At 35.9% G+C, this 16,751-nt stretch overlaps 1 protein-coding gene across 1 annotated transcript in view; it reads left to right on the plus strand.

Annotated features, from left to right (window-relative positions):
• The window catches only part of Thsd7a (thrombospondin type 1 domain containing 7A), a 402,007-nt gene extending 386,453 nt beyond the window's left edge, over positions 1-15,554 (plus strand). Inside the window, exons 24-28 of the mRNA XM_050145877.1 lie at positions 3,025-3,120; positions 6,096-6,178; positions 6,524-6,734; positions 9,097-9,184; positions 10,111-15,554. Coding sequence (XP_050001834.1) covers positions 3,025-3,120; positions 6,096-6,178; positions 6,524-6,734; positions 9,097-9,184; positions 10,111-10,195 — 563 coding nt within the window. The 3' untranslated portion in view covers positions 10,196-15,554. The remainder of the gene's footprint in view (positions 1-3,024; positions 3,121-6,095; positions 6,179-6,523; positions 6,735-9,096; positions 9,185-10,110) is intronic.
• The last annotated feature ends 1,197 nt before the right edge of the window (positions 15,555-16,751 follow it).

Consider the following 16,751-nt stretch of genomic DNA (forward strand, 5'->3'; position numbering starts at 1 on the left):
TTTACAGGAGAACGAAGGGCTTTATATCGTCACATATGTGGGGAAGAGCAAATGAATGAATGAATAAGTAAGCTGCGTATTCAAATCAAAAAATGTTAACTTTTCATTTATTTATTTATTTATTTTTGTTTTTTCAAGACAGGGTTTCTCTGTAGCTTTTGAAGCCTGTCTGGAACTTGCTTTGTAGACAAGCCTGGCCTCAATCTCACAGAGGTCTACCTGTCTCTGCCTCCCAAGTGCTGGGATTAAAGTTGTATGCCACCACCATCCGGCAAGAAATTTTATTTTTTAAGAAGAAGTATATATGTAAGAATAAAAACTCGAGAAAAAGAAACCATGAATTTGAGGAGTGGGAAAAAGGGAAAGGGGGAGATTTTGGATGGAGGAGAGGGATAGTAAAAATGCAGTAAATATATTTTAATTAAATTTTAAAGATCAGAAAAAGTAGGTAGTATGTAGCCTATATTAATAAATAAAAATTGGATAAAGCAGAATAAGTAGCCAACAGAAATGATAGCATGTTTTATATGACAAAGGAACAAAATGACTACTTCAAAGCAAATAGGTAAAGGAAAGAGAGAAAATTTTGCATTATTACACATAGAAAACTTCAGAAAATAAATTCTATAAAGAAGTTTTATTAATAAACATGAACATCTAAATGAAAACAGGGTGTCATTAATCTATCAACACTATTAGAAAATCTATGCCATGGATTTATTAATTACTACAAATTCAAATGTATTAATTTCATATTCATATTTAATATAGTATAAAATGTGACAGTGAGACCATGTACAATAAAAATCTGTATAATAAAATTGGGGGAAATGTTCATAATAATTCACTTAAATATATAAGTATTTGAAAGTAAGAGGAAAACTTGGAAGCATGGTTTTAAAACTATCACTGAAATAATTAGTTTTATTTGTCAGAAAAATTCAATGATAAAGTTTTCACTAGGAAAAACATCTTTACTTAAGCTGTACCTAAGTCTAACAAAAATGTGTGGGGAAACCATAAACTCTGAGCTGAAATGAATAAAGGACGAAAGTACTGGTGCAGTAGACCATTTCATGCATGGGTAGCTCCTGTGCTACAACGTGAATTTTACATGTATTTACCTACAAATTCCATGCGATTTAAAAGCTTATTAAGGCAATCTGAGAAGTGGATATTAAGGTTAATTTGGGGGGAATTAAAGACAAAAAGAACCAAGAAATATTTTGAAAACAAAAATTATGAGAAAAGGTATAACATGAAGGGCTGGCTTGCTTGTTTTGGGGGTTTTTGTCCAGCCCGGTACCCCACAACTGTATAGCCTCAAAGAAAATCACACATAGTTCTCCATAAATTATAAGCTGATTGGCCCATTAGCTCTAGCTTCTCATTGGCTAACTCTCACATCTTGATTAACCCATTTTTCTGATCTATGTTAGCCATGTGGCTCAGTACCCTTTTCAGTGGGGCAGATCACATCCTGCTACCTTGGTGATCTGGGCAGGAGTGGGAGGAATCAACTTCCTCCTTCCCCGAATTCTCCTGTTCTCATTACATCATTTCTACTTTCTGTTTGGTTTTCCTGCCTACATCCTACCTGGCCAATCAGCGTTTATTTAAAACATGATTGACAGATTATAGACAATTCTCCTGCACCAAAAAGGACAGGAGATTTCAGTGGCCTTTTCTTATGACCAACTCTAAGCCCTGACAGAACTGCTTGCACTGTAGTGGAATAGGCTAAATAGCAAATCTAGCCTTACACCAGGCATGTAGCTGGACATGGAACTACACACTCTGTTGGGGAACATCAAGACAGTCTGGGCTTCCTGATGCACACATTAATGATCACTATTTAAAAGTGAGTAAAGACATGGGTGTCAATAAATAAAATGCCTGAAATAGCAATAAGCCATTTCTACCAGAAGAAATCCAAAACATTCTTTAAACTGTTTGATAATTTTATTTATCAATAACTTATGTTATTATGATAAGATAGATTTTTATACAGCCAAAACTGATTAAAAATATATTAAATGTGTTACTCTAAGTCTTCCTGTGTGTAGAGAGAGAGCAATAGAGTCATGGCTACAGTTGAGTGTTCACCATATAGTGTGAAATATGAACAATATTCAGCGAAGTTTCAGCTGTCTGCAGTTATACCAGAGATTGCCTTTCTAGATAATTATATTTTTAAAGCACCAATATACTTGCTTCAGGCTGACCAACAGGGCATGTTAATGGCACTAATTTAAAATAACATGACCAATGAAAACAAATAAATTATAAAACCTGATACAATGCAACTCGATGTGGCAGTTAAAATAAATTGACTAGATCTGCATTAAAATCACATTGAGGTAGTTCATCTGTAACAATGACAAATAAGGTCCTGAATTATATCTAAATCATAATTGATGCAAATCCATAATACTGAGTAACTGTTAATTTGAATAAAGTATTAATTTTATTAAGTAATGTTGAATAAAATATGCATATAAGTATATTTACAGTAAAAAGTAAAAATGATGTGGAAAGCTACATATTTACCTCAGAATGATGTGGTGTGGCTGGGAAATTAGAAGATAGGATCAGGAAATGATGTTAGGCAATACTAAGTTCTTAAACTCATTTTATTGATGAGCAAACGAATGAAAAGTAAAGCAAGTATGGCTAAATGGTAATGTTTGTTAGAATTACATGATAAATAATTGAATATATTCTACAGTTAGTTATTCTGTGATGTGTCTCTGTGTTCCTTATTTCAGTGTGTAAAAAAAAATAAAAATGAACTAAAACTTTAGAAATATCCAGTGTCTGGCATAAAGTAGCAGCATAAAAGATATGTTGGAACATTAGTGGGGACTTAGGTTGACAACTACAGTTTTATCAAACTTGTTTTGCAACATTCAGGAAGCCCAGCAGCAGACTTCCTGTCCCCTTTCAGTCGTTCATGCATGCGTTGATAACCCTCTCTCATGGTGGTCCCGAGTAATGCGACATCAGTGCTTGCTCTGTCTGCAGATGGACAGTGTTATGAGTATAAGTGGATGGCGAGCGCTTGGAAGGGCTCCTCTCGCACAGTCTGGTGTCAAAGGTCAGATGGCGTAAATGTGACAGGTAAAACACCAGTATCTTGACTTTCTGCATTTATTCCTGTAACACATGTGTAGTTGACTACTAAAGGACACTGAATTGTTAACACGCTGTTGGAATCAAGGAATTTGTGTTGTACATGTGTGGTGACCAATGACAATTATTTTATTATAAAATATCTCAAGTTCTCTCTCTCTCTCTCTCTCTCTCTCTCTCTCTCTCTCTCTCTCTCTCTCTCGTGTTTTTTTTTTTTTTCCAGACAGGGTTTCTCTGTAGCTTTTGAGCCTGTCCTGGAGGAAACTAGTTCTTGTAGACCAGGCTGGCCTTGAACTCACAGGGATCCGCCTGCCTCTGCCTCCCGAGTGCTGGGAGTAAGGGCGTGAACCACAACTTCAAGTTCTCTCTTCTCTGTCACCTTTAGACATTAGACTGTATTTCATTGCAATACTACTTAGCACTAATAAATGAATATAAGTGATTTCCTGCTTTCCCTAGAGATTTTATACATTAACAACTTACTATATGAAAAGAAAATAATAATTATGCCTTTCAGTATTTCTGCTTGTGTGCTTTGAAAATGATACAGGCCAAGGTAGAATACACATATAAACATAATATACCTAAATTATCAAATCTATTATGAAGACATTTTGGTGATTAATAAGAAAGATTTACCAGTAAAATCAAACCCAGGGCATCTGAGAGGGACATTTACTATGTTCCCATCACAAACTATTATTATACTTCCAAAGAAGAAAATCAAAAGAAGGTTTTTGAAAGATATCCCCAATGGACTTCTTTAATATACAAGTTCTTTGTATGAGCTCAGTAAAGTCAAGGGCCCATTCCAAACATAAAGGAAAGACTTCAAGATGAATCTATATTGAATAGCCTGCAAATTTCATAGAAAAAAAATCAAGGTCTGAAACAGAAGGGCACATAAACACAAACTTAAAATGTTATCCCTTTATTATCATCTTAAAATAATTTAGTTATTAGGGATTTCCATATAAGAGGCAAGAGGAATGTTGACTGTCAGCTGCCCAGGGCACCTGCTGACTGGAAGCTCTTGTTTCAACTCTTCTGCAAGAAAAACAAAGTAGTATGCATCAGGTTGACCCTGAGTAAGTCCACTGCGATTTATCTTTCATATATACAGTGAGATCAAAGGATTCAGCCAGGATCAATGTGCTTCTTGGAAAACATCAATTTTTATATCGAATTTCAAGGGGCCCAGCTTTATTGAAACCTAATTACTTATTTATTCCCTATAAAAGCCAGAACAGAATGCAAAACTGCATTCTTATGAAGACAGAATTTTTGTGAATAAAAACTCCATCAAGAAGCCTTTGATAATAGCATCTCCCAGTGGACATATAATATATAATAGAAAACATTCCCACCAGGAAGCTCTTTGCTGTCTGAACAGTATTATTTGGGAAATGAAAACAATGAACCCGAACTCCATTGTAAAAGAAATGGGGGATAAAAAAGCACAGACAGGGAAGGATAGCCATTCCAAAGCTAGTGTCCCAGGTGCCATTCACTTTGCTCAGGTCCTGGAAGGGAACATAGGTCATTCTTTAAGCTCAGGTCCTGGAAGGAAATATACGTCATTCTTTAAATGATTCCTAAGGTTGCTTTTTTTCAAATATAGAAGCAAATAATATTTGCTTGCTTTTTCTTCTGACTCTATTGTTTCTCTACTGAAATTGAGACTATTTCCCAAATCAAAATTAAGTCAAAATTTAAAGATTCATCAGTATGTCACATTTTAATTTATTTTAATACATGAAACTATGTATACAATTATTTTTCTCTGTTACCAAGAAGCCAATGTGGAATTATTTACGATAACCTCTAGATGCATTCTTCTTCCACTGTTTAGATGATGTTCCCTATGAAAACAGGTGTAAGTACATTATCTCTGTGGATCAGTTGCTGTAATTTACAGATTGTCACTGTAAGGACGTCATGGGACTGCTGTTCTTTCTCTTCTTGTGTTTAGTAATAGACAGTATGGTCATTAAACTATGTGTGCCTTACAATGACTAACTGCTTTTGTTGTGATAGCTTTTGTTTTGCATTATTATATGCATTTTAATATGAAAGAATCAATTAATGAAGACTTTTTAAAAAGAATTTATAAGATTAAAGGAAAAACAAAGAATTGATGTTGGGAACCTTTGATTGATCCAAAATACTATGAGCTCCATAAATGAAAAAAATTATTTGTTTGGCTAAAGTTTTGTTCAGCTGGGTAAGTACAATTCGAAACTATGGGTCACACCTACATCACCCAATATTGTATCTTCAGACAACAGTTTCCGTATTTAAAATGCAATAACAGGCAATGCACAGTTTGTATTGTATGTGAGAATTAAACTAGGAAAATTAATTTCAATGGCAAATTGGAAAATAGCACAAGCAAAAGACTTGCTGGTTACATTGGTCTTCTTTCTAGAAACCACAAGTATCAGGAATTAGCCACAAGAACAGTGATTTTCCTTAAAAACAGATATGCATTCTAATAAGTATTTTTGTGTAATGGTTAAATAAATTGAAAAGTTACTTTAAGGGATGTGAAAACTATCATTCTGAGTAGTCAATAAAAGTATTTAGTAATAAAATAAAATTAAAATATTTTTCTTTTCAATTGCTGGTCCTGGCTTGAGGAAACAGATTATATGACCTATTTTTTCTGACTGTTATCAGAAATAGGTTATATGAAACTGGTGTTTCAAAAATAGCAGCTACAAAATAAGCCTCTTGGCAATGTGTCTTGGATGCTTGCAAAACACAAGCCACAACACTGTCATCTGGGTATAAAGGTCCCAAGTTACTAATGAAAGTGATGGAGGTTAGCCGGCCATTTCAGAAGTACAGAGCTTCTTGTAACTTCCAAAGTGGTTCAGACTTCCAAGACAAATCTAAAAGAGTGTATGTGTTTATTACAGCAAGAGGAGTCATTTGTTAAAATATGATTTTCTATTCTGCAGGGGGCTGCTTGGTGGTGAGCCAGCCTGATGCCGACAGGTCTTGTAACCCACCCTGTAGTCAACCCCACTCATACTGTAGTGAGGTATGTGCACATTCATTAAAGTGGACAAGCCTTCTCCAACAACTGTCACCCACTGTCTCTGGTACAATGCCTCCCCTGTCCCAGATTGCCATGATTGAAGGCTGGAACCATTCACTTTGAAGCATTTTTTTAAACTATGTGAACAACTCTCAGTGCACTCCTTTTATTTACCTTTAGAATGACGTGGCACAGTATCATGAGTAGGCTGGGTTAAGGTAGCTAAGGCAGATGTTGCATGTCGTCAGTCCTCTTAAAAATGCTTCCTAATGCTCCTTTTCTGAATATGCTTAGTGATACTTTCCTAGATCGTGTCCAGTGTGTAGTGTAAACTTCCCTGTCCTGCAGATGAAGGTGTGTCGCTGTGAAGAAGGGTACACCGAAGTCATGTCCTCCAACAGCACCCTTGAGCAATGTACACTTATCCCAGTGGTGGTGATTCCCACTGTGGAGGACAAAAGAGGCGATGTCAAAACCAGCCGGGCAGTTCACCCAACCCAACCCTCCACTAACCCAACAGGACGGGGCAGGACCTGGTTTCTACAGCCGTTTGGGCCAGGTGAAGAACACAAAATTCTTTACTTAAACATTATACCAGTAACAATGCCACAGCATTTTTTAACAACCAAGGATTTTCAAATAAATGATTATTTCTTAGCCCATTTACTCATTTTAACATTGCAGTTGGCTTTATGTAATTTCATTTTCCTATAGAAAGAAGAATCCATGCTGCAAATGTGTAGAATTGAAATTACTTTTTCCAGAAAAAAAATTAGTGTTGATATTATTTATCAAAAGCCCAGTCCTAAAGTTATAAGTATAATAAATACACATTGAATATTATATATTCAATATAATAATGAAAATATTGAGGAAAAATTTGTTTTCAATTACAACAAGGACAAATAAGACTACAAAGACATTTGGAGTTTTCGGTTTAAACATACAGTTTGTGGTGTGAACCTTCACAAAGACCAAGACAAATGCAATCCCATGTCACAGGGTGCTCGGATGGAAGTAACATTCCAAACGTTAATGTTTGCCAATCCCTCGGAATCCTTACTAGTGCAAATATACAGAGACAGGGTTAGACCCTTCCCTTCCTAATGGGATGATCACACTTGGACACGGATCAAACCATTGTCATATTACAATGTATGCTCTTAGTTTATCCAGGAATGGACTTGATCTGCACAGGAACAAGCCTGCAGGCTTGAAAAAAGTGCTATGCTCCACTTTGTATACTTTCTCTAACTGGAATAGACAGTACACACCTATCTCCAGGTTCAAAAAGTGCCCTACTAGTGTTCCGTAAGCAACATGGATTCTCTTTCTCACCTGGAGAACACCCATGCAAAGTCAAACATAATCAACTTTATTATTTCATTAGAAACATGAGGAATGAAGGGAGAAAGTTGTGTAACTAGCATACTTCTATCTATTTATGATTTGTTAAGTAAAAGTATTTCCATTTTTAGAAAACCAATATTGAATTTTTAAGGTGTTTTAAATACCTTGGTTGATTACCTTTATCCGTATAATCACTACTTTTATTACATTCTTAGCTGAAAACACAATTGAGTTTTGAAAAACTGATTTGTCTGTTAAAATGTTAGAAATTCTCCTCTCCAAGCTAGGGGAGCAAATTACCAAATTACAATAAACTTAGCAATTTTGACCTTAATAAAGATCAAAGCAGATATCTACTGCAAAATGAGAACACTTTGCTCAATTTAAATAAAAGTATCCTTTTCATTTTGTTTAATAATTTCCCCAAGATGAACATGTCAAAATAGTAAGGAGGCACATATTCTGAAAAAAAAAAACACCCTTTGATTTTTGAATATTTGTTAAATAATTTTCACAGCAAAGAAACCTAGTAGTAGTCCTTTTGATTTTAAACTCAATTCAAAAAGAAGGGAGAGAGAGAAAGAGAGAAAGAAAGAGGAAATAAACAGGGAATAAAACATTTTTATTTAGAATTTCAGCTGAATTGGTTTCCAACAACTGGACCTATAATAAACAAAATACCTAGTATTAAGTTGCATTTGATTCATTATGAGTATTGGATAAATCTCCATAGAGTCATTGTTGTCCACATGTAATTTTTATACTCATATCTTATTGTGATTTGAGTGTTGAGTGCACACTTGTACATACTTATTGCCTACAATGTATACAAATGTCTCCATCAAATTAAGTTAGACAATATCATCCCTAGCAATGGACATTTGAAGTTTACTCAGAGCCTAAGACTTCAAGGACAACGAGCCCAAATCTGAACTAAAGTTGTGCCTGTCGCAAGAAATTGCAAATATTACATAGTTAACAAAGACACATTTAAACATCCTTTGCTTGTTACTCTGTGTCATTATTTCTTCCAATTCTATTATTGTTATGCACAGTACAAGTATAGAATAGATAAAAGATTGTATTTGCAAAACAAATAAGTTAATATGTTAAGCTTCATCTGATACGAAACAGTTGAAACCACAACAAATGGTCAAATACCCTCTGGCATCTACTCTAGGTTTATGAATTTCTCAAAAGCTGCACTGTTTTTATCTTTTTAATATAATACACCATTCCTGATATAGGTGGAAAAAGTCAAAGCATAAGTGGGTAGAACAATGCACATAATGAATCTGAGATAAGATTTCATATAAAAAATTTCGGCATGAACTCCGCACCTGAACGTAAACACAATCGGTCGCTTTTCGACTGTTTCCATTGCTAATTCGCCTTGAATGCGGTGCTGCCTAACCCCTCGTAGCTGCTTTCCATTAGTGGCGCCTGTACTAGGAAAAACTTCAATGTGAGTCTTGAACCCGGGATCACATGTGAATGATCAGGGGTCATATTCAAACCTGCCCTATATGTTCCAGACTAATATACACCAATATTATATCTGTTCTTCTCAGATGGGAGACTAAAGACCTGGGTTTACGGTGTCGCAGCAGGGGCATTTGTGCTGTTCGTCTTTGTCGTCTCCATGATTTATCTAGCTTGGTGAGTGAGTAAAGGTTTCTAAATCTAGAAGGGTAGATAAGATTGTTATTTCAAAGAAAACCCTTTCAGTTCCCAGTACCACAGGAACAGGCTAGTGTGTGAAATGCACTTGCTCTATTTCTTCCAACTTCACACAAACTTCCAAACAGAGAACACAAACTTTAAGATTAGAGAATCTGAACTCTGCCTGCCTTGTCTGAGTCATTCAGATTGTGGCAATGAGTCAGAACTGTTCGAGGTCATTTTTTCCCAAGAATTTTCTCATGAATAAATGACATAGAATATTGCGTTTCATGAATGGTGTGTAATATATATATATTACATTGAATTTTCCCTAGAGGAAGATGTTATGAAAGAATCTTATTTTATACCAATCCCAGTTCCCTCCAGTCCTCCCACTCCCCCAACCTTCTCCACACCCCACCCAGCATCCATCCCTCAGACAGGATAAGGCCTCCTCCCATGGAGAGTCAACAAAATCTGCCACATCACTAGAGGCAGGACCAAGGCCCTCCCTCCTGTCTCTAGGCTGAGCAAAGCATCCCACCAAAGGGAATGGCCTCCAAAGAGCCAGCTCATGCACTAGGGATAAATACTGGTTCCACTGCTAGTTGCCCCACAAATTTAATGTATTTTTAAATAAGTGTGCATTATTTTTAGAAGTTTCTGGACAAACCCAAAATATATTATATTATTACTTATATTCTTATCAATCAGGAAATTGAATAATCTGGCTTTTACAAAATAGTTATAACACAGTTTCTTGAAACTGTGAAACTCAGAGATCACAAAGTCATAGTCTAAAAGGCAGGCTAGAAAAGAGACAACTTAGATCAGCCAATTTGTTTTGCTTTTTATTCAAACAATAATATTTAACATGAAATACTGACTTTCTTTCTTCATTTTTTTTCCTGAATTTCCTACAGCAAAAAGCCAAAGAAACCCCAAAGACGACAAAACAATCGCCTCAAACCTTTAACCTTAGCCTATGATGGAGATGCCGATATGTAACACTGAGTATTCCTGGAAACAACCAGACTTGGCCTTTTGCCTTTGTAGTAGCCATCCAGGGGCCACAGTATCAGTATTGAAATGTGTTGAGTAAATTAACTTTACCTGTTATGAACACCATCATTAAGGGGGAAAAAAAGAGAAAACTCTACTCCCACTGGCAATATTCAAGACAAAACCACTGACATACAGAGAGTCAACCTTGAGAATCTTAAGAGATGCAGTGGAATGCATGTTGTGTCTTGAGAGTTTTGTATCATCTTTCCTGAAATCTACCGATTGAAGAAGGAGACACTTCAATCTCTGAAAATCAGTGAGGAAATTGGCCAAGTGGGAAGCCACATGCAAGACTGCTTGCAACACTAACCCACAAAACTTTCTAGCATGAACAGTTCATAATGAACGCTTTACAATTCTACACTTAAGCATAACAATACATATATTTGATCAAATGAGTTACATTATGATGTCATCTTATATACTTGTTAATAATCAACCTCTAACAGTGAAGATGACGTAAGTCCTATACTAGAGGGAAAATACATTGAACAATATAGCATCTTCACGAATGATGGTGGCTTTTATTGGCCTGCGTTTCAGAAACAAACTCTTTTAAAAGACTATTCTTGTCTCTCTCCAATGTGTGAATGCTGGACACGTACTAGTATCTTAGAAGACAGAATCCGCAAGTTCGGGATTTTATAGTGGTTATTGTCTAGAAAACAAATAAGCGTGTATTAATACATTTCTACTTTCCCTAATTTCACACTGGTTGCCTACATCTTTTTTGCTGTATGGAAGGCACATTTTGCACTATATTAGTGCAGCATGATAGGCACTTAACCAGTATTGCCATAGAAACTGCCTCTTTTCATATGGGATGAAGATATCTGTGCCAAGAGTGCTGTGGAGACATTTGCAAGAGTTTGTACTTTGAAGAGAGTTAGTTCAGTCTTGATGGTAACAGGATTGAATCTGCTATGACATCTGCTGTCTACACTCTTCCTTCTCACTACAGCCATTATGAAATTGACAACACAGGAAGAATTCAAGTGTTGAAATCCCTAACACACCAACCTCCAAAAGGTGGAATCCCCTGGTTGGGTTACAGTTGCTCTTGGAAGGCTGTTTCTGATAAGATTTATATATTTGTTACCTTTGTTTAAAAAAAGAAGAAGAAAAGAAAAGAAAAAAGGAATGGTTATCTTCATAATTTTGAGCAGATGGGGAAAATAATGTATCAATGATTTTTTTAACAAAAAAAATCAAACTTATGTGTTAGCTTTTCTTTCTTCTTGATTTGCTTTTTTGGCGTGAGGTTGACATTCTGCCGTGTAGGCTGAATTCATAGCCATGATCTTTTGCTGTTCTCATGGCTGAAATCTAAGGAAGTATGATTTTATAACCTGAAATTTAAAAAAAAAAGAGGAGTGAATGATCTCATCCAGAGCTTGCTTAAGTCTCTAGAGCAAGGGTCACAAATCTTTTAAGCAAAAGATCAAACAGGAAATGTTTTCAGTCAAGTCTGTAGTTGAGCTCACAACACTGCCACTGTGCAGTGTCACCAGAGAAGAAACTCGTCAGCAAAAAGAACATCATTACTGTTTTCCAATAGAACTTCCTTTACCAAAAAAAAAAAAAAAAAAAAAAAAGGCTATATATACACACCCTACACTCTAGGTGTGTTTTCAGAGCTGATTCGACATTATGCAATCTCTAGTTCTCAGTTGTTTATTCTCTGTCTACCAGGCTTAATCTCACAGGTAACAATTTATAGTCATTACTTAGTGATTGTTGGGGAGGTGGTTCTATGTTTACTAGCATAGCCTGGGAAATGCCACTGTGGAATCTATCTTACTTTCTTCTTCTATAAAAGAAGTTAAACTGTGAAATGAAAACAACAGTCACTCATTTCTGGCAGTAACTACTACAAATAGCCTCTGGAAGGGACCATTATGCTTTCCAGTCTTTTAAATACAGTAAACACCTTTTGGGTTTTGTTGTTTTGTTTTGTTTGTTTTTAATCTTAAACAAGTCTACATTGCTGATTTGGGTGATGAGGTAGTTACCTTCATAGACTGGGTCTGAGCTCCCTCTGCTGTCCGTTATAACAGCTTTTCCTGCAAAGATTACAGAAGAATTCTGACTAAGAAAATGTTGTAATCCCCCAAATGAAAATCGTTATATATAATTCAATATGAAAAACCATGATAAGTGTTTCTTATTGATTCCAAAAGTAAGGCTTTAGATGATACATATCGTTTTAAAGAGAGCAGAGAGAAGGGTGAGCTTTACTTTAAGTCAAGGATTTAGTTGAGGTAAAACATGAAGAGGAAGAAAAATAATGTTGTTATTCTAAAACTGTGATTGTTCACACACACACACACACACACACATCAGAGGTCTTCCGAATAATCCTCAAGTTAATCTCTTTGGATAAAATAAACTCTGTCTGTCCAAAATAGTTGAAACATAATCTACTCTGATTGGGTGAAATACTATAACAATCTGATTAAATATGGGCAACACCTAATGATCTTGAGAAGGGGGATAAAAATTTTTGCCTTACACAAACTACACTTAAGATATTTTATAAAATGTGATTAATTATAATGACAAATCAGTGTTCTCCTACATAGGATATAATAAGAAATCAAAAGTTATAAAATATTGTGAAGATGAAAGGTGTTTATGAACAAATAATTTTATTTAAAACACCACATTAATATTGGAGAAACATTGGATATTCAGTATCAGGATAAATTGATATCGCATGGATTCTTGTTAGGAATGTGGAAAGAAGAATGTATCCATTTGGATAATTTGAACAAAATAGATGATTATTATATTCATGTATATATGTCTTTATTGAGTTTATAGGGAAATAAATATTGGAATTTCACCAGAATTTTATTCTTTTGGTTCATCTAATAATTCAGGAGGTAAACAGTAAAGACTTGTCTGTTGAGCCCTTTGCCTTTCAAAAGAATTCTATGGACAGAAATGAAAGGAGAGGCAGACAGGAAGAGAGGGAAAAGGGGAGGAAGTAGGGAGGAAAAGACGGAAGGAAGGAAGGAAGGAAGGAAGGAAGGAAGGAAGGAAGGAAGGAAGGAAGGAAGGAAGGAAGGAAGGGAGGGAGGGAGATTTTCTACTTGATTTTTAAAAGACAGGACAAATGCAGGCATTTATATAATTATGTTGGACTTTCCAAGAAGGAGCAGCATGGCATGGCTGCTTGAAAGGGACTGATTTGCCTATCATCAGTGCCATCCAATATACTGACTATAAATAAGCTCTATTTCAAAACTTCTTGAGTGTAGCTTAAGCTAATTGAAAAGGAGTACGCTGAAGCATGTCATTTATAAAATAAAGCACAAACTACTTATAAGAAGACATACTTAATGAGTTATCTCATGTAAGACACTCTGCTGGGCACTTAAAATTAGCAATGGCTTTTGTATGCATAGATTACTAAGACATCCAAAAGAAAAGTTTGCTTTGTGAGAGGCACTTGGCTATAGATCCTTTATGAGTGTGCTTAGTCCTTCTCCATAGGGGCTCTAAGTATCAGAACATGCTGTAAGAGGTGACAATTGTCACAGTGGCTTAATCAGAATCACTAAGTTCCTGAATATTCCAAGATAAAGCCATTGCTTCTGGAGGAAGAGGCAGCATTTCCCTCGCACCTACCTCCTCTGACTTCTGTATCCTTGGTTCTGTGTGATGCTTCTCTCTGCCTAGTCTCTCCAACTTTACTCTCCTACTGGTTGTTACAGCCTTGTCTACTTCCTTCCAAACCTCTTTCCACTAAACATGCCCAGAATTTTACAAGGAAGCACATCTATTAATGCTTCCTATTGAAACACAAACATCAATTAGAGTGTAAACATTTTTTATTTAAGTGGACTACCCTTATCATAGCAATGAATAAAGAGTAATAAAGAGTAAAGAAGAGTCATGCAGGTGGCATGCCAAGAGAAGAATAGAAAATCTTCAGTGTGAAAATGTCGACTTCTATACTTACATTGTTATTAGCCAGTATCCTCTTATTCTCCCAATTTTATCTAAAAATCTTTGTTCACTCCCCACTTTGCACAACAGTGGAAAAGTCTGTATCTATCCATAATGAATGAAAAGGAGGGCCTAATTCTAGGGAGAGTTAAAGCCTGAATAGATTTGCAGAAACATCCTGGAATCTCGATATTTGTAATGTTTTTAAGTTCATCTCGAATGTATTCTGTCCAGTTCTCTTGCACGGAGGAAGGAGGGAGCCAGCAGCCCCTGAACTAGTCTATAAGAATTTCTGCAGAGCACACTTGAGCATTCAGGGTCTACTTTGGGTGTGAGAACAGAATCTCCCTCTTCTCCTCATGATAGCCACCTCACCCCCACCCCACCGCCTTCAGAAGTCCTGGCACAGGCTTCTAACACTGAGGTGTGGACCCAGTAAGTGGCTTTTTTTTTCTTTTATTTCTTTTTTTTATCAATAAGATATTTGCAGTGTGATAAAAATCATCCTTATGTAATAAAGACAGTAGGAAGTGCTTATGTTTGCAATAGTAAAAGAATTAAAAAAAATGTTAAACAAATAGATTTAAATTTGCATTTTTATTCTGCTGTGTCAAACCATACCAGAAACTTGCAAACATCTGAACCAAGCCACCTTGTCAGTGGGCAAAAACCTACTTTACTTAGAATATAACTGATTATAAGTTTTATTGTTCTGTCTTGTAGTTGTTAATTTTTTTATTTAAGTAATTATTTATTTATTAACTAATTTTGAGCCTCAATAAGCTCCCTGGATAGCTTGTGCTTTGTTTTTTTTTTTTTAAGTAAACATTTAGATTCCTTCTCTGGTACTTTTTTCTGCTCCTTTTATCACAGAATTTTTGAAGAGATCAGTATCCATTGCTGTAAAATATAATTTTATTACATTTATACTCATTCTTTCTTTAAATTATATCACTGTAAGTGGGTACACTTTTGTCAATTTAACTACCTGAATATTTATTTTGCTGTAGTAAGGAGGCAACTGTCTGTGAACTTTTTTGTTAATATTACTTTGTAAATTGTGTAATGTAATTTATTTTAAATTATGTATACTTATTTTTAATGCACAAAATGTCTATGTACAAACAACTGCAGATTGGCAAACTCTGTCACTGAGCTTAATGCAGCTATGGGATGGCGCGTGGAGATGTAATGTGCTTTTCTACATTTTCATATGGGTTATTTGTAAATATCTATATTGCTGACAGACATAAATCCGAAGTCATTTTCATTCTAACTATGTGGGTCTGTGCTTTTATTTGCATCATCTGGTTCTTATGCATCGATAAAAACATCTATTTAGTGATTATCCAAGTCTTTTACAGTTCTTTGTTTTATATTTGTCATTTATTTGCAATTCCAATATAAAAAGTTTGAGAAATTTAGGTTTCTCTTTAAAAGTCAACCAAAGAGTGGATGAAGAAAATGTGGTACATTTACACAATGGAGTATTATTCAGCTGTTAAAAACAATGACATCAGGAAATTTGAAAACAAATAGATGGAACTAGAAAAAAAATCATCTTGAGTGAGATAACCCAGACACAGAAAGATAAATATGGTATGCACTCACTCATAAGTGGATATTAGCTGTAAAGGAAAACCATGCTACAATTCATAAAGCCAGAGAGGCTAGATAACAAGGAGGGCCCAAGGCAGGCAGGCATGAATCTCCCTGGAAAGGAAATACAAGACATTTCTTGTGTGGACAAGGGGCTGGTGGGGATGGGAACTAGAGGGGTCTGGTTAGGGGATGGATGGAGGGAGAGACTACTGAAAGGGATGACTAGAAATGGTGTGGGGCATGTTGGGGTTAAGTAGAAACTTAATGCAAAGGAAACTCCCATGAACCTGCAACCCAGCTAAGACTCCTAGCAATAGTGGATACATAACATGAACTGGTCATCTCCTGTGATAAGACTGATGACTGACTACTCCTACTGTTAGAAAGCATCCATCCAGTGACTGATGGAAACAGATGCAAAGAACCACAGTCAAACATTGCCCAAGCTCAGAGAATTCTGCCGAAGAGAGGTCGGGGGAATGTAAGAGCCAGGGCGGGTCAAAGACATCACAAGAATCTTCACCTCGACCCAGAAGTCTTCTCTTTATTCAGCAGCCCCTTGCTTCCTGTGGGGTCTCCAGTCAGATGCCACCTCTTCTGAGAAGCTCGCCATGATGACCACAGTCACTCTACCCTCACACTCTCTTTACTTCGCTTTAATAAATATTTTCCTAATTTCCCTTGTCTCCTTATTTTCTTTTTATTTTGCTTGCTGATGCCACCACCTCCATTTCTACGCATGGGAGAGAAACTTATCTGTTTATCCCTTGCTTGGAATGATGCTCAACACACAGTAAGAATAATCAATTAGTGAATGCCTAATTAATGAAGTTAATTAATAAGGTGCACAGTCATGAATAGCGTGTAACTGAGCACAAACATAGCAAGAAATAAGGTGGAGCCTAGGCGTAGGAGACTGATGAAGTCATCCAAAACTATACGG

This window comes from Alexandromys fortis, unplaced genomic scaffold (genome assembly GCF_014885135.2).
Source record: "Alexandromys fortis isolate MF-2015 unplaced genomic scaffold, M_Fortis_MF-2015_v1.1 scaffold_34, whole genome shotgun sequence".
Classification (NCBI taxonomy): domain Eukaryota; kingdom Metazoa; phylum Chordata; class Mammalia; order Rodentia; family Cricetidae; genus Alexandromys; species Alexandromys fortis.